At 47.1% G+C, this 17354-nt stretch overlaps 2 protein-coding genes, 2 long non-coding RNA genes and 1 other non-coding gene across 6 annotated transcripts in view; 2 read left to right on the top strand and 3 right to left on the bottom strand.

Moving 5' to 3' along the window:
• Positions 1 to 1765: 1765 nt before the first annotated feature.
• On the bottom strand, positions 1766 to 6749 carry LOC125718410 (uncharacterized). 2 transcript variants are annotated; one of them, XM_048992264.1, is made up of 9 exons: positions 6616 to 6749; positions 6047 to 6510; positions 5070 to 5394; positions 4169 to 4967; positions 3852 to 4061; positions 3397 to 3740; positions 3006 to 3262; positions 2653 to 2901; positions 1767 to 2538 (listed from the first exon to the last, which is right to left on the bottom strand). In XM_048992264.1, exons 1-9 carry the CDS (start codon positions 6745 to 6747, stop codon positions 1899 to 1901), a joined length of 3420 nt encoding a protein of 1139 aa, XP_048848221.1. In that variant the 5' UTR covers positions 6748 to 6749; the 3' UTR covers positions 1767 to 1898. The 2 variants fall into 2 exon arrangements, with proteins under 2 accessions (XP_048848220.1, XP_048848221.1); XM_048992263.1 differs by having other exon boundaries at positions 1766 to 2538; positions 4169 to 5394.
• A 376-nt stretch (positions 6750 to 7125) lies between these two features.
• Positions 7126 to 9052, bottom strand: LOC125718411 (uncharacterized). Its single transcript, XM_048992266.1, has 5 exons — positions 8882 to 9052; positions 7953 to 8340; positions 7704 to 7853; positions 7359 to 7528; positions 7126 to 7264 (listed from the first exon to the last, which is right to left on the bottom strand). The coding sequence occupies exons 1-5, from the start codon at positions 8967 to 8969 to the stop codon at positions 7188 to 7190; spliced, it is 873 nt and encodes a 290-aa protein (XP_048848223.1). The 5' UTR covers positions 8970 to 9052; the 3' UTR covers positions 7126 to 7187.
• Positions 9053 to 10678: 1626 nt separating this feature from the next.
• On the top strand, positions 10679 to 10751 carry trnar-acg (transfer RNA arginine (anticodon ACG)). Its single transcript has one exon. It is a non-coding gene; the product is annotated as a tRNA-Arg (tRNA).
• Positions 10716 to 12913, top strand: LOC125717752 (uncharacterized). The gene is made up of 3 exons (XR_007384604.1): positions 10716 to 10730; positions 11629 to 11828; positions 11991 to 12913. It is a non-coding gene; the product is annotated as an uncharacterized LOC125717752 (long non-coding RNA).
• A 1234-nt stretch (positions 12914 to 14147) lies between these two features.
• Positions 14148 to 17354, bottom strand: part of LOC125717753 (uncharacterized) — a 3447-nt gene continuing 240 nt past the window's right edge. The window contains exons 1-2 of the long non-coding RNA XR_007384605.1: positions 17270 to 17354; positions 14148 to 14785 (exon numbers count right to left, since the gene is read on the bottom strand). The exon at positions 17270 to 17354 is cut by the window's right edge and continues 240 nt beyond it. This is a non-coding gene — a long non-coding RNA (uncharacterized LOC125717753). The remainder of the gene's footprint in view (positions 14786 to 17269) is intronic.

Raw genomic sequence — 17354 nt, 5'->3', positions numbered from 1 at the left:
AGACAGAGAGAGAGGCGCTAGGCCTAGTATGGCCCTGCGAAAGATTACATCCATATGTTTATGGGAGAAAATTTGACCTGGTCACAGATCACAAGCCGTTAGAGGTGATATATGGTCCCCGATCCAAGCCATGTGCACGGATAGAACGGTGGGTTCTTAGATTACAACCATATGAATTCAAAGTAGTCCACATTGCAGGGAAAAATAATATTGCTGACCCGCTGTCACGACTGGTGACAAACACAGTGAAACGTGTCAGTCACAAGCATGAGGCTGAAGAATATGTAAGATTTGTAGCAGTGAATGCAACTCCAAAAGCACTGACTACCAGGGAGGTGGAGGAAGCATCAGCCACCGATCCTGAATTATATGAGGTGCGTAGGGCTATGGCGACTGGACATTTTGAGAAGTGTAAACAGTACGCGATTATTGCAAATGACACTATGCTCAGTTGGATATCTTGTTCTGAGAGGCACGCGTATAGTGTTACCCCAGGTCCTACGTGCACGAGTGCTTGTACTAGCCCATGAAGGACACTTGGGTATTGTGGGAACAAAGCAACATCTCAGGGCAAAGGTGTGGTGGCCTGGCATGGATAGAGCAGCCGAAAGACATTGCAAGGCCTGCCACGGCTATCAGATAGTGGCTAAGCCTGACCCACTTGAATTTCTGAGACCGCTACCCGATGGACCCTGGCGGGATATCGCAGTTGACATTCTGGGACCTCTCCCGTCAAACCACTCCATTCTGGTAGTAATAGACTATTTCAGTCGATACTACGAGTATGACATCTTGACTTCCACCACAACAGAAAAGGTTATAGACAGCATGGAGACAATCTTTAGCAGACATGGACTGCTGATTTACATGCAAATCAGATAATGGACCTCAATTTCGATCAGAGCAATTCAGACGTTTCTGAGATGAAAATGGAATCACGCATGTGAAAACTACACCAAAATATGCTCAGGCCAATGGAGAAGTTGAGCGGCAAAACGCATCACTTATGAAGAGAATTAGGATTGCTCAAGCAGAGGAATTAGACTGGAAAAGAGAATTACGGAAATATGTGATGGTGTACAGAAGCATTGTCCATGCAACGACTGGTAAAAGTCCTGCCGAATTGCTTTTCAATCGGAAGATAAGGGGAAAATTGCCAGAACTCATGCAGACACACGCTGATCAGGAACTATGTGATCATGACACAGAACAAAAAGCAAAGAGCCCAACCCCCCTAAGGGGCACCCGAATTTCACCCCAGAGGCCCCGTCCCCTCGGTTTCCCCCGTCCGGGTGCCAGGAGTCGCGGGCCCCACATGCGCACCCGCCGACCCGGGCGCCGTCGGCCCTTTAAGACGGCCGTCTAGGGCTACAAGGCGGAGCTGCGGAGCAAGGGGCCGTAGGTTCGAATCCGGCTTCGGCTGCGCTTCCAAAACCGTCTGAAAAAAAGTCTGAAAATACCCCTAAATTGTCTTACGTGCCCCTTACTTTAGCAAAACTTACAAGTGTTGTAGAAAATCAATTTATTTCATTTTATTTTACATGTATTACTATTATATATACACATGTAGTCATAGGTAATCCAGCTCCAGACTTAGCTCTAATATTTATTGGGAGGAAATAATATATGGGAAAATAATATATGGGAGGAAAGTCACATATACACCTCACCCAGGAAAACTTAAAGAATTCCTCTGTGTGTGTGTGTGTGTATATAGTATAGTATGGTATGTAATGCAAGGAAAAAGTCTCGTACACACTTTGCTTCAGAAAAAAAAACATTTATAAAAACATACAAAATTATTCAAACAAATAATATACAATATACATATAATACATATATAAAACATATATATGTACACTTTACACATATAAAATAAGTAAAAATTAAAATGCGATTTAGTGCGGCTCTCGGTGCTGTGCCTTCCAGTCCTCGAAGGAAATGCCTTCTGCCCTCTCACAGAAGAATTTATTTCTAAATCTCCTGTGTCCATACTGCTGACGCCGCGGCTGCCCACACTTGGTGCACGTGTAGTGCTGGTGAGTGACATGTGGTGTCACGGGGAGACCCTGCGAAGTGGCCTGGGCTTCAGCTGCCTTCCTCCGCCTCCACTCGGTGGTCCGGCTCCAAGCCTTTAACCCGGGCAGGTTGCCGGGGACGTCTGCCTGCGAGGGAGCCGGCGGGGGTGTCGGCGGGGCAGCTGCTCTGGCTAGCCCAGGCATCAGCAGGACAAGTAAGGGGGCAGCCGGGATGGACGCAGAGGGCAGAGGAGCAGGCTGGGGCTGCGGAGCAGGAGCAGGAGCAGGCTGGGGCTGCGGAGTAGGAGCAGGCTGGGGCTGCCGTCTCCGCACAGCCTGCCCGGACAGGTCTGGAGGGGCGGCAAAGGTGAACGGCCTCAGGTCAGAAGGAGGTTCTGCTGGCTCTGGCTCCTTCTGCCTGGGCTCTGGTAGAGGGGTGGGTGTCGTCAGGCTGGGAGTGGGGAGAGGGATGTCCATGGAGAGCACAGCTTGCTCCCGCCTCTTCACCAAATCATTATGCCTATGGGGAAATGAGACGTTTATTTTTAAAAATAACCTTAGTGAGCATTCATCGATAAGCCATGAATAAAAAACCCTCAGTTCAGCTGATCCCAAATGTGGGCTGAAGACTTACCAAACGGACAGCATACGCCGGTTGATCTCAAAAAGCTGCAGCGACGTGGCCTGCATGAGCCCCGGGCTGCTCAGAACCAGCCGTCTGATCCTGCTGTAATCCTGCAGGATGACAGTCCAGCGGTTCTGCTTCACCCCAGCGATCTTCCGACCAGCCGGGTGAAGTGAGCAGAGCTCCAGGCAGATGGCCTCCACCAGTCTGCTCACGTGAGGCCACTGTGCAGGCCTGGTGCCTTGGCCCAGCAGGCAGCTGCCCAAAAAGAATTTAGAAGTTAGGCCAAGTGTAACACAGCAGCAGAGTATGCATGCCTGGAAATCTGTAATATCATTGGTCTACACAAACGATTAACTCACCGCTTCAGGCTTTCCTTCCCTGCGCACACTGACGTTTTCGAGTGGCTGGCCTTGAACCCGCCCTGAAGGAGCCGCTCCCTGTGCCTCGGTGGGTAGGAGACACGCTGCCTGTCTCTCTCCGGCAGGTTGTTCCAGAGAGAGACGATCATGGCAACGTGACTCTCCGCGACACAGGGCTCGTCGCGTAGCCCCACCAGGTACCTCGCCAGCCTGACCACGTGGTCGTACCCTGGGGCTCCGTCAGGGCCTCTGAAAACCTGACAGGATGACAAAGGGAGTAAAGTGTGAGTGGAGTGAAACAGCACTGCAAATTTCCATTAGGCGAATAATTAATTGATAAATAAAAAAAACTCAATGAACATAGATTCGGCTTCTCCGGTTTGGGGCTTACATCATCGCCATCATCATTATCATCGTTGTCGTCGTCAGCAGCAGCTGCAGGAGCAGCAGCAGTGCATGGAGTGCTAGGGTCTGGGTCTGCGGGCAGCCGTGCGTGAGCCGAGGGGACCTCTGCCACAGCGGGTGAGGAGAGCTGAGTGAGGGAGCTGTCCATTAAGTGCAGAGAGGAAATGGTGGGGTCATGTTCCTCTTCCGGGCCTCCCTCTTCAAAGCCCTCATCCCCCAGGCTCTCCATGACATCGGGGGTGCCGTCGGGGGCGTCAGGGTCATGGCCGATGTCCTCCCTCAGCTCCAAGCACTGCTGGGAGTACAGGTACTCCACCCCGATGAGCTCTCCTGCAGCGGAATCAGGGTTACAGAATTACGGCAGATCATACAAAGCCATAACCCTTACGTGACAGGGTTAGACGGTCAGAACGTGGTGATGGTCCGCATAGCCACACCTACCTGTGTACTCCCCCGGCTTTGTGTAGTCCTCAACCAGCTTGAGGCCCAGCAGCCGCTGGCTCAGCTGGTTGAGGCTGTGCTGCAGTTGCCCACCGTAACAACGCAGCACCTGCTCCGGATGGTCTACCGCTGCCGCCGCTCTGTCCTCGTTCCACTGCGCCAACCCTTCCACCAAGTAGGCCTGGAAATTCTCCGCGTTCGCAGAGGTGCCTGTAAAAGAAAGGAAGCGCGCGTGTTTAAGTTGCCGATTGACGCACACGGCGCACTCATCCGATAGCAAAAGGCACGTGCGGAAACCGTGAGGAGGACATGCTCACCAGGGATGAAGCGGTTGAGGTGGAGGTGGAACGACTCCAACGAGGTGGAGCCACGCGCGCAGCGGTAGGTGGGGAGGACGATCCCTCCCTTGGTGAGCTGCCCCGTCTCCATGTACAGCTGGAATCCAGGAGGGTCTTGGATGCAACCAAGGTGGCGCCTCTGGGTGTCCCATATGGCGTCCATCCTTTGGTTGTCCAGCAGGGGGATGCCCATCGTGTCCTTCACGTCCCTGAAGGCCGCCAGCAGCTGAGCGATGAGCTGCTCGGTCTCCTGTGCCCCGCGGGTACGGCGGCGACAGTGCCGAGCCAGCATCTTCGCGGTCAGCCTGCCAGTGAGCTGGTCTTCGCTCAGGCCCACGATGCCCTGCTTCCCCTCCAGTTCCGCCTGAACGGCCTGCATCAGGCGAGCCACGTCTGCACTGTCCCACTCGAAGATGCACGACGACAGCTTCGCCATGAACAGGCCGTAGAGCTGGTGGCTGTCGGTGGTGACGCCCACAGCGAATCTTCGCATCAGGTGCCACACGTCCAGCCTGACGACCAGCTCCTCCCATTCGCAGAACATGGCTGCCGCTTTCGACTTCCCCACCGAAGAGCAGCAGTCCCTGTTCACGTACAGGAGCTTGGGCGGAGGGATTCCAGCTTCGCGGTAGCGCCGCATCAGCCCCGTGGCCATTGGCAACAGCCCGTCACCCTCATGGGCGGTGAGCACGGACATGAGGACTTGCCCGTACTCGTTGCCCACATTGGTTGACCAGGCCATCGTTCTAGCCGCCACGCCTGCCAGCTTCTTGGTCACCTGAAAAAAAATGTCACCATCAATCGCATCGTCCACTTTTCTCGAAAGCCTGTGTCTGTGTGTGAGAGACAGAGAGAGAGAGAGAACGTGGTGGAAAATTACCTTCTTTGTGGAATCCATCTTCAAGACAGATCCAAAAATGGAGGTGACCCTGGCCTTCATCTCCCCGATGCGAGCCCTGACATCCTCGGCATGCACCGTGAGGAGCCACTGGGGTGAGGGGACGGGCACCATGGCCGGTGGTGGTGCCACCTGCCGTACATCAGCGCCAGGGACCTGAAACCTGTCGCACACTGCCAGATATTGCAGTGTGCGTGCCATCCAGGTCTCACTGTGCTGCTCCCTCAGCTTGTTATACAGCACGGACACGCTGTTGCCCAGGGAGCGCTGACGCATCAGCCACACCACCTTCAGGTCACAGGACAACCTGTAAGCAGAAACAAACAAATGAGAGTAATAAACTTTTTATGATATAAATCCTGTAAAATATCATTCACCAATTTAGTTGTTCCCTTATCTAATGAATTGGTTACCGGAACATAATAATTGTTATCCCCCAGTTGTCTCAACGCCTCCTGTTTATACTGTTGGGTGTCCATAATCACTATCCCTGATCCTTTATCCGCTGGTTTAATCACAATATCCTTATTATTACGTAGGGTTTTAATGGCTGAAACACACCCAGAGTTAAAGGTTTTCATTCAAAATCACCAACCTTTGAACTACACTAAGAGGCAGGTGTGTGTGTCTCTCTCAGGGGGGCAATTGAGGAGGTGTAAAAGAGCACAGTAGGGGGTCTGCAGGACCTAGGCCAGAACAATGGGTGCTAACGACTTCACACGTAGCAAGCCAGCGAGTGCTCACAGCAGATAAAAGCGGCCAAGCTGCCAGGTGCCGGATCAGAGAGATCGTAGCAGACACCGGGGCTCCGAGATGACATGGATGATTGACACCCCAGCAAATGGTCACAGCAGATCAAAGCAGGCAAGCTGCCAGGTGCCAGATCAGAGAGATCGTAGCAGACACCGGGGCTCCGAGATGTTTGCGTCCCGACGCATCGCCAAGAGAGAAATGCTTACCTATACGTCAGGATGGCCGGAAACTCTGCGCGGTGCGCAGGGTCCAGCTGCTCCAAGACGTCCCGTGACCAGCCCGCCACCTTCTTCTTACACAGACGGCATTCCAGGTACTCCGTGGCCATGAAGTACCAGCCGTCTATGTCCAGCACCCTCCTGACCGTCTTGTACAGGCCGCAGGACGTCAGACGCTGCCCGGCCCGGTGGCAGTTGGGCTGCCCGCACAGGAGCCTGAACGACCAAATGCGGTAGGGCATCCACAGGAAGAAGGGGCAGGTGAAGAAGGGGGCGGGTGAAGCTGGCGGCTGGTGGAACACAGGGCGTGGTGCGGGCGGGTGCCACCACAACTGCAAGGAGTCGATAAGGACGGGCCTTCCGTCCTTATTCCTCCTGAACAGGGCGCGGCTGAGCCACTCGTGCTGCTCCTTTGGAAGCTGGGCCTTCCAGGCTTCTGGAAGGGGGACGTCCTACAAAGACGAGGACAACGATAATAATGTCAATATTACCTCGTTCTATTCCGCATTTTTAGCATGAAATAAATGAAGAAGAATGCAGTCATGGGAACATCTCACCTCAGAAGCAGCACGGGAAACCTCTCCCTTCGCGGGGGCTTTCCGAGGAGAGGAGCGTGAAGCGACCGCTTTGGGGGTGGGGGGCGCGGACAGACTGGCAGCTACATGCCAGTGTTGTTGGAAACATAACATACAGCATTTTTTTAGTTTATTGCGAGCAGTGTTACAAAGCGACTAGCAGAAGCCATACTGTTATTTGATTGCACTAAATGATTAAAAAGTAAATAGAGATTGATTGACAAGATGAGCAAGTCAATGAATGAATGAATGAATGAAAGGCAAGCTTAAGCACAGGGCCACAGGCACGTAAAGAAAAGCTGGTGTGAGTACAAAGTTTTCTATGTAATTATCCTACTACGGCAGACAAGCAGACAGAACATGCAGGCCAATGCAGCCTAGGCTACCAGCACCAAGGACAATAAGGCTAATGTTCAGCTTTGCTGCTTACCTCAACCCACTTCAGCATTTAGGGCTAACAAAGATGAATAATAATAACAACAATGACAGTAAATATAGAGTTCATAGTTTTTGTATCATTTGACAGATTTGTGCGCAATTCACAATAATCTCATTTATTCAAAAATACATTTAGACTCACCTGACGTCTCATGCTCCACTGCGCAGGTCAGGAGCTCGGCGTCTGAGGACTCTGACAAACACGAATGGAAAATATCTGAGTATACAAGTCTGAATAAAAGAACACTGGAGTTGTTAGTTCTGCATAAACTATATTTAAAGTTTACCAGGAGCTGTGGTGGGCATCTCCTTAGAGGAGCCCGGAACGACAAGGGGGACCTCGGAGGGCGCAGAGCTGGGCGGTGCCTGCTGTGCATCCCTCATCTGGATGTACTTCTTCAGTACATCCATTCTGGTCCCTGGCTTGCTCGACTGCCCCCTAACCCACCGGACATAGCTGGATGACAGGCGGGGGGACAGGACATGATTCATCAATCGTCATTATTAAGAATTATAACCATTACTATTACAAGCACATTTAGCAGGCCACTACTAAGAGTGAGTGCTCACGTCCTATACATGAACTTTAAATAACTTTGCACAGACTACAATATGTAAAACAAAGACTTTACCTCCTCCTCTCCCTGTCCTTGGACTCGTACAGCTCCTTATAGGTGCAATTCTTGTGTGCGCCGAATCCCACAAGAGTCTTGTGTGACGGAGCCTCCAGGTGCCGACGCCGTCTGATGACCTCGCTCATCTGGGGGAAGGAGCTGGCATACCTGTGTGCATAAATGGAATAAGAGATTGGTTAACATGGGACTTTTGTATTGATGTCGGTGGGATGTGGTGATTTTCTGCCTTGTGGTTTAATCGCTTACCTGAGGAACACATCCTTGTTGCGCGTGACACCGCTCGCCGCTGCAGTGTCGCTCAGGTTGCCGGATTCCTTCTCCGCCTGATGCTCAGCCAGGACCATGGCAGAATATCCAACGTCATTGGACAGGAGCCACTTGAAGGTTTTCCCCCGGTACTGGCCAAACTGGATAGCACACTCGCTTGCCACCAGCCGCTGGTCCCGGGGGTCTCCTCCTTGAGCCGCCACTCTGCTCCTGGCCTCCGTCAATACTGCCGCTGGATCCTTGGCCTGGCTCGGGGTCGTCCCAGTCTGGCCCACGAGGGCTCTCTGGGTGGCCAGTGCCTCGAGTGAGGGGCGCAGGGTGAGCTCCCCACTGTGCTCAAAGCGGAAAAGTGGTGCAAAGTCCATTTCTGATAGGAAAAAAAATAATGAACGGCTCAATAAATGCAAGCATAATGCAAGACAATTAAATAAAAAATATATAGATATATTAACATGCTTCCTGGAGATTTTTTTTATCTTTTTAATCAAACAGGGCTGTGCCTATGTTCAAAATGCATTCTTAGCAAAAAATATATAAAAAAAATAAAAAATAAGAAACAGCTCAATCAATTAAAACATCTCCTGATATAATGCAAGAAATAATTAAATAGAAATTTGTTGATATATTAATATAATGCTTCCTGGATAATTTTCGATCTTTTTAATCAAACAGGAGGACTGCTTCTATATTAAATTACTTGCAAGAAGTATTACTAATGACAAAGAATAAAATTTTTTCTGTACAAAATATTTTTTAAAATTACATTCTGAGCAGCGGCACTCGTGAAATATGACATATCGGATCAACATCAAAATGATGATCTGCAATGTACAAAATCGATCAGTTAAAGACCCGAAAAAAAACAATAACGGGGCGAGACTTCTGCACAAAGTCTGTTAGAAGCTTACCTGTAAGAGCTGTGTAGAACGCCAAAGACGAAGCAAAAGTGTTGACAGATGCGACGATAATGTCCCCGCAAGGCTGGTCCTCATTCATATAAGCGCGCCGGTAGGCGGGCGGGCCATCGCCGCGCCGCCCAGTCGCGCGGGGCCGCACTCGCGGCTCGGCCAATCAGTCGAGGCAGTTTTGAAACATCTCGGTGAAACATTTTTTTCAGAGTGAGGCGGGACATCGCCGGGCTGAAACAAATCTTCCCACTGAGTGGGCGGGATATAGCCGTGCCGGCCAATCGCGCGGGGCAGCTATCGCGTACTCTGCCAATCGCGCGGGACAGTCCTGAAACATTTCAGCGGTGCAGGCCAATGGTGAGCCGTTACAGTTGAAACAATTGTTTCACTTAAAGCCGAAGGCGTTTCTATTGTTTCCGGTCCAGCGATTCCTGATTCATCCACAGGGTGGCGATCTTGCACGCATTTGGCGTGACACTCACGCTTTCCGACTTTCACGCTGTTGCAAGAAGTGTTATGGGAAATATATATTCTTCCACTTTAAGCCCCAAATTAGCTACATCAAAAGCACTGGGGCAGTTTTCAAACCCAACAGACTGTTTACAAGGTAATAAAACTCTTACATGCATGTAAAGCAGATTTATCCGCAATGAAAATCGCATGTCAGCCAGCTGACGAAAGCAGACATTCCTGTAGCCTGGCGGGCCGGGTTCCGCTCCCGGTATGGCAAAGGCAGGTTTTCACGTCTGCAGCCTGCTAGTTTCCAATATGCCTCCAATGAGAAAACATAAAACTCTTCCTGAAAAGTTTTGCTAATTTGCTCATTTAGTTTCAATCATAATTTTAGTTTTAGTTGACTAAATATCATGATTACAGTGGACTAAAACTTCAGTTGATTTAGTCGTCTAAAATTAAAAGTGCGAAGTATAATGTTTAAAGTTTCCCTTCGATTTCTGAAAGTCACTACATTCACCAAGATGAAATGAAAGCAATGTTAACGGATGGTATTAAGGTCTGACTGTGCAGTACACAAATACACAGATTTCTCTCCTATTTGAAACACAAACTTGTGTTTATTTACCCCGGAAACTGAGAACTGTAAAATCTGTAGTGCCATTAGTGCAAAATTAAATCACTTCAAAATGCGTAGGCTATAATGCCACCAGGCCTGTTCTCTCTGAATATTAAAAGGGAAATATTTAAATAAATATTTGAAGACGGGGGCGGCATGGTGGTTAGCACTGTTGCCTCACACCTCTGGGACCCGGGTTCGAGTCTCCGCCTGGGTCACATGTGTGTGGAATTTGCATGTTCTCCCCATGTCGTCGTGGGGTTTCCGTGGCTAACTGGAGTTGCTAAATTGCCCGTGGGTGTGCATGCCTGTGTGTGAATGGTGTGTGAGTGTGCCCTGCGTTAGGCTGGCCCCCCATCCAGGGTTGTTCCCTGCCTCATGCCCATTGCTTCCGGGATAGGCTCCGAACCCCCGCGACCCAGTATAGGATAAGCGGTTTGGAAAATGGATGGATGGATGGATATTTGAAGACGTAGTTTATTGGTGCTTTCATGTTCGTTGAAGTTTCCACTTTTTAACAACTTTTTTAACAACTATATAAAGTGATGTTATTTGTTATAAATCAACTCAGCTGAAACAAAAAAATGTACGTTTACAGGGTTGCCAAATCTCAAGCATCTGGCACTCACGCATTCAGACACGCAGGAAACCTTACGTAAGAGATCTGGTTGCAAATGCGCTTAACCCTTTGCTCTTTGTCTCACTTCCTGAACTGTCCTCCCAGTGGGCCAGTGGCGCAATGGATAACGCGTCTGACTACGGATCAGAAGATTCCAGGTTCGACTCCTGGCTGGCTCGGCCATATCTTTCATTTGCTCTGATGCCGTCTGCTTTAGCCGCTCCATGCTACCAACATCTTGGCTCGCATCAGCTGCAGGCACGGAGCTCACAAGAGGCACGCAGTATAGTTTCCCATATGGTCTAGCGGTTAAGATTCCTGGTTTTCACCCCAGCTGCCCGGGTTCGACTCCCGATATGGGAATTGTACTTATCGGTGTCTGCAACCTTGTAGCTACTCGTGTCCCTTTGCTAAGACAGTGAAAAATGTTCTTCCTGAGAAGTCTAACAATCTTGCTGGAAATATTGACGAGTCATTAAATACAACTCAGGTGGGGCTGTCACCTTACACGTGTTGTGCCACACTTTGGTATCACAATTTTTATTACATTTTTAGTATTTTTAAGCGAAGCTAATGAAAAATCTCAGCATCAATTCTCTTCAGTTATAGGTTGTGGTGCCGAACCAGGTTATCCCTGAATAACAGTCCCCGACAATTCAGATCAGACACATAAAATGAAATTAATTACTTGACAAAATGAACTTTCCCTATGGAATGACTTTTGTTTTGTTCATGAAATTTTTTTTCTGCGCAAATTGCATATCTTACCCGTGGTGTAACAGCCAAAAAAAACAAATGTATGTATGTTTAAAATGTATGAATTTTATAACAGACATCGGCAGTTGAAACTCATCTGTTCACTTCTGTACACAACAGCATGTGTGTGTTTGGGTTATGTATATATTACATTGTAGGGACCAATTTGTTTCCACAATGTGATAAAAAGCCTTTTATTTTGATGATGTGGGGACCATTTGTCAGTCCTCACAAGGGAAAACTCAACTTTATAAAAATATGTGACTGCAATTTGTCTCCCTTCCCCCCCGGCTCCTTTAGGAACACTACATGAACTCCAGAATTCCCTGCTTGGTGGTGGCCTCCAAGTCGGACCTCCCTGAGAACACGCAGCAGGGAATTTCACCCTCAGAATTCTGCTACAGGCACCGGCTGCCCCCTCCTCTGCCGTTCTCCTGTATTGTCCAGGACTCGCTGAACGTGCCGGTCTACTCCAAGCTGGCCTGGGCTGCCATGTTCCCGTAAAACCTGCTTCTTTTATTTACCTGTTTATTAATAGATTGTATCTGTATAATCCCACTAATGTCTCTTTTATTCATTGTCTGGTTCCTTCCACATGAGTATTGTTTTAATATGACCTTGCATCTATGGTGGCTCATTAGCTCTTTTTGCGTTTCTCTTAGACATCTCAACGGCTCTGACATGACAAGCACCTCGTTCTGGCTGAGAGTGACACTAGGAGCAGCTGTTCTTTCAGTCCTGGGCATCACCCTCTACAGAGCTTTCATCAAGCATAAATAAAACGCCGCGTGAAGTCGAGCGCTGCTTCTCAGGAGCGGACGTAGCAAAGCAAGGCGGCAGCTTCCCAGAAGGAGTGGTCTTCAAAGCCAGCCCTAGTTCACATCTGCTGTCTGCTTTGACCTTACAGTAGAAAGCTGGAAATACTAGGCAACCTTTAGCGGAAAGGTATCGCATGGGTTTTTACAGACATTACCATGAGGCAGAATAAGGAAGAAATGCATTCATATTTGATTATCGCCTCCGGTCACAGACGCATGGTTCGCTGACCTGTAGAGCTTCCAGTTGGTTTTTTCTTCACTTCACGGTACACAAACTGGAAGCAATATTCATGCCATGAAGTCCATTGTCGTGATGATAAAGAATGTTGAATTGTGTGTTGGGATATGTACAGAAGTGATCTGTTTTACTCAGCATTCAGTCAATTTCGGCATATTTGACGATTGCGTTGTTGTAAGTCTGTTCTGTTACGTGTCTTACGGCAACCTGATGGATGCTCGCTTGGAGCCCTGGGTGAGAGCTGTCAGACACACAGCATAGTCTCACAAACTGTGTTCTTAAATCTTGGTTGTAATTTTCCCATTATTTTCTAAGAGGTTGTTGCAGGTATGACATCCATGTCTTTATAAGTTTAGCCTTAAAACCAGAAAACTTGTTTTAATGAAATAGGTCTCCTGGGCCCTTTTCCAACATTTAATTTTATTTAAATGAACGGAGTTTAAAATATGAACGACGAATGTCCTGTTCCATTGTACACAGACTAAAGTTCTCTATTGGCTATTCAAAATAAATATATATTTCTAAATTATGATTCAGTATATCGTACCTTGAATGAATGTTACATTTATATAGTGCGAAAGTGTTTGACAGAACCAATGGGGAGTCCCTACAGCCACCACCACTGTGTGGCCTGAGTAAATAGGTTGCCAGATTTTAGTCAGGACATCACCCCTATTTTTTTCCCCAGAAGGTACCAGGTGATCCTTAAGGACCAGAAAAGAGGCCTTACAGTAAAGCATCTCCCTCACACTGGGATCCACACAGACCAACAACCCAACCGGTCTCCCATCCAGACACTGGCCAGGCCCCAGCCTGCTTAGTTTCACTCAGACTGTCCGGCCTGAACTGCAGCTGCTGAGCAATTGCACCTGTGATCACTGAGAATGGGCATCACTCCCATCACCATCTGCAGCCTAAAGAAAAGCAAATTCATCATTTAGATATAGAGGATGGTAGGAGGGAGGTGGTTGGGTGGCACAGCAGTTAGTACCACTGCCTCGCACCCCCCAGGGATCAGGGTTCCAATCCCCCATAGTTCCTTGCGTGTGGGGCCTCCACTGCCAGGTAGTCTGCGCACTGTATATAGGCTTCCAGACAACCCCCCTCCCCAAGTAGCCTGAGTAAATAGATGGCCAGATTTTGGTCAGGACCTCACCATTACTTTTTCCAAAAGGTACCAACTAACCTTTAACTAAGGACCTGGAAGAGGCTATACAACAAAGGATCTCTACCACACCCAGATCCTCACAGAGCCAACTGGGCCCCCATCCAAGCACTGGCCAGACTCAAACCTGCTTAGCTTCAGACAGAGCACCTGGCCTTAACTGCCAGCACTGCGGCTGCTGACAGACCTCACCTTACCCTCCCTACACAAAGCAGCATCAGGGCACTCCCAGGGACTTCAGTCAGCTTCAAGTCCAGTCCTGGACATTTTTGGGCTTCCCCTCATATAACACACCTGATTCAACAACTTGTGTTAATTACCACACAGGGAACAGGGAAAGAACTAAGCTAACCAGGGCTCCGGCCCTCCAGGACTGCAGTCGGGCACCCCAGGTCTAGCCCCTTCATGCATGAATTATGATCCCCTCAATTTTTTTTTTTTTGCTTCTTTCCGAGAAAAAAAAAATCATTTAAAAATATTTTCAATGTTATGCAAATGGAAACAATTGAACTTCCAGTATTCATTTGTGAAATAAAAATATAATAGCATTACTACAATACATAAAATCTCTAATGAAATAAACACAAACACAATCAAATACATAAGCTGAAATTTTATTCAAAACACCACACCATTAATGCACTTATAGGTGAAAACGAACTCTTCAAATGACAGTTAAAGCAGCTTCAGAATATAAGCAGCGTGATGCTCATTTTATTGCCAGTTTTAGTGCTACTATTTAACAGCAAACCAAATATCAAATTTATTTATAAAAAGTTAAGCCTAAAAAATCATACGCATGTCAATTAAAATAGTGCAAACAACACTTCAAATTAATTCAAAATAAAGCCCCAAGAGTTACGATGCTCTATTGTATTTCTGTGAGAACTTCTTCCGGGGTACAAAGGCTCACAGCACTGCGAGCAGATGTACTTCCTTTTTCTTGTACACCCACCATGATGGCATCAGTTGGCATGTCTGGCTTTGCTGAGCTGGGCCCAGTGGTTCCCAGGGGCAAACCTGATCTCGGGGGGTGCTTTGGTCTCCGCTTCGCTTGAGGTTTGGTGACAATGGGTCTTCCTCTTCTGCTTTTCCCAGTTGATCCAGTATTAAGGCACATGCTACAGGTGCCTTGAAACGCAGACGGACTTTGTCTTCAGAACCTGCCATTTTATATGCCTACGGAAGCAGGCATTCAGTCCTCTGCTGTCTCGGATGCCGATGTCCTCACAGTCTCTAAAGTGAATGAACAAAGAAAAAATATGATATTGTTTATTATTAAACACGACATACACAATTAGTAAAGCAAGCAGAAATAAAGCAAGGACAGGTGTTTCCTTTTGTTCATGTTACATATTTTCAAGTGTATCACACTAATATTCTTTAAAAACCATTAAGTGTTGTATAGGCTCTCTGAATTCTGTACAAATTTGGCTTCTTAATTAAAATCGGTCACAGAACATTATAACACTGATTTTGGTTTTTAAAAAAGGGACTTTATTCATTTGTTTAGAAACAGTATTACCACATTAAAAACGACCAGTGCTTTTAAGTAAAACATTAAGTAAAACACAAGTTTTAAGTAGTAATAAAATCGAAGCCCAAATTATAGCTCTCAAAGGGCTGCTGTGAGTTAAGAAAAGCTCACTGTTAAGCAGTCCCACTGGGGGCACTTCAATTAGTAACACCTTTGTAATAACATGAAACACCAGACATTTGTGTTTAGTATCCATTTCGAAGCCAGTTACTACAATTGCAATCAATAGCAAAATGGGAAGAACAGAACAGAGTCAAAAAGTATATATACATATACACACACACACACACACACCAATAAAAATGTCTATGCAGTAGATATGTGCAAAGGTCAACTGCCTGTCAAGTGACTTATTATGAAACCAATAAACCTGCAAAAGAATTAAGCAAAGCATACAAAGGCTTTCTGTGAGCACATATGTGCGATATGACCAAAATCTCAGATCCCTTTATGCCATCTCAATAATGACATATATCACAATATAGATACTCTGGTATATACATATTTTTAAGATCAAGCCACAAATAAGTGTAAGTGTGCAACCTTCCACTGAATACATCTTCCCTGAACACTAATAACAGTTTCTAAACAAATGCTAGTTCTCCCCAAATGAGTTTGATGGGCCGAATGGCCTCCTCTTATGTACATTTCTTATGTTCTTCTGTTCAAATAATATTGTACAATGCTTCATAAAGGCTGCCAGGCAAAATATGTCTTGCAGTTTATTGACTTGTATAGAAAGCACCAAAATCCATTATCAGTGATTTGCAGGTAATGTCAGGCGAATAGTTAGCAGTAAACCAGGTCATTTATGTGCCTGTACGGCTAGTTGTACTGATAACATACTCACAGCAGCTGTGTTGTGCTTATATTTCATACGAGTATGAAAATTTAAGGAACTGAAGTTGATTAGTTTGGATCAATATGTCTATTGTATGATGAAATTCAGAAGAAATTCAAAACATTTTTCTTTCCCAGGCTTGTAAGTCCAAAGTGGCTTACTCCATTTATGAAGACATCCGCAGCCTTGCTTTGACACCGGACGAGTCACACGTTTCCCTTGCTGTGTTACGAGCCCCAGCCCCAGCACCCGCTCCGAGCAGGAACACACGGCCGTAATCTACACGCTCCACGAGCGTTGCATCAGCAGACACTTTAGGGCCACTAAGAAAACCGTAGCACCGTGGACGAAATCAACAAAAAAGGTACCTTCACATGAGGAGGTGTGCCAATTATCCCCCATTGCTCAGATACTTATAGCTTTAGTTGATTTATATCGTTCCTGTTCTTTTTCAGGTACTTTGCTGAAGCACACAGTCCTGCATAGTAGCCAGACTGTAGCAATGATATTACTGCAAACCCAAAGCACACAGGTGCCACACAGGTTATTCATCTTAACTTATGGTTTGATTGTAACATATCATAATAAAGAAATAATGCTATTTTTTCTCAGTCTGCTTAAACCTAGGTTAAAAGGTAAGAAAAATGAAGTTACAGAGAGCAGTCGCTCCTGCCGCGCAGTGGAAGCGAAGCGGCTTCGCCTTTAAAAGGAGAGATTACGTCAGGGGCGGAGTTTAGAGCGTAACGCCAGCGCCACGTCCATTCATTCTATTTAACGGGACACCTTGGGCACGCTCCATTACTTCCGGGAGCGTGTGAAATGCGTGTGTCTCTCAGTCAATGCGTGAGACTTGAGACATGTTTATAATTCATAAATAAATCGGGCAGATCGATTTAATTTTCCACAGGATAAAAAAAAAAAAAACATGTAACATTATCCCATAAGGTATTTAGTCTCATTTAGGTATAAAATAATACCACCTATCCCGTCTTTTTTTTTCTGCACTCCCGTGTAACTTCCATGCAATCGGTTTATCACTGTAAGCCCCTCCACAGTAGTGCCTCCGAGAGCCTGCTTATAAAATTAAGTTGCACTGTCTCCAAAAATAGCCGCCGCCTGGAACCATGAGGAGCCACTACTTTTGATTTCTTGGACATTTTTTACACTACGTGACAAACAAAAACAACACGCACACGTGAACCAGTTCACAAGTTTCTCTCTAGGCACATGTTTTTTCCTTCGGTCTATATGACATATTACGTAAGACAACCAAGCACCAGCGACTGCAGATCTTTACAGAATTATACTGCATGCTTACTAGCTCACAGACGCTGAGACTTACTGTTTGCTTATCGGAATTTCACACCGAAAGAAAATACGTTTTTGGATCCCTGCTAGGAATGGAGCATTGCGGTCGGCACCACAAA

The sequence above is a fragment of the Brienomyrus brachyistius genome, chromosome 22 (assembly GCF_023856365.1).
Source record: "Brienomyrus brachyistius isolate T26 chromosome 22, BBRACH_0.4, whole genome shotgun sequence".
Classification (NCBI taxonomy): Eukaryota; Metazoa; Chordata; class Actinopteri; order Osteoglossiformes; family Mormyridae; genus Brienomyrus; species Brienomyrus brachyistius.
The sequence above is the reverse complement of the archived record's forward strand: the minus strand, read 5'-3'. Positions and strand labels throughout refer to the sequence as shown.

Coding starts and splice junctions, on each gene's coding strand:
- LOC125718410 (XM_048992263.1), bottom strand. CDS start 6,747: ATGTTATGTTTCCAACAACACTGGCATGTAGCTGCCAGTCTGTCCGCG. Junction 6,511..6,615: donor TTTCCCGTGCTGCTTCTGAG/GTGAGATGTTCC, acceptor TCGTCTTTGTAG/GACGTCCCCCTTCCAGAAGC. Junction 3,741..3,851: donor AAAGCCGGGGGAGTACACAG/GTAGGTGTGGCT, acceptor ATTCCGCTGCAG/GAGAGCTCATCGGGGTGGAG.
- LOC125718411 (XM_048992266.1), bottom strand. CDS start 8,969: ATGAATGAGGACCAGCCTTGCGGGGACATTATCGTCGCATCTGTCAAC. Junction 7,854..7,952: donor AACAAGGATGTGTTCCTCAG/GTAAGCGATTAA, acceptor TTATGCACACAG/GTATGCCAGCTCCTTCCCCC. Junction 7,529..7,703: donor AAGGACAGGGAGAGGAGGAG/GTAAAGTCTTTG, acceptor CCTGTCATCCAG/CTATGTCCGGTGGGTTAGGG.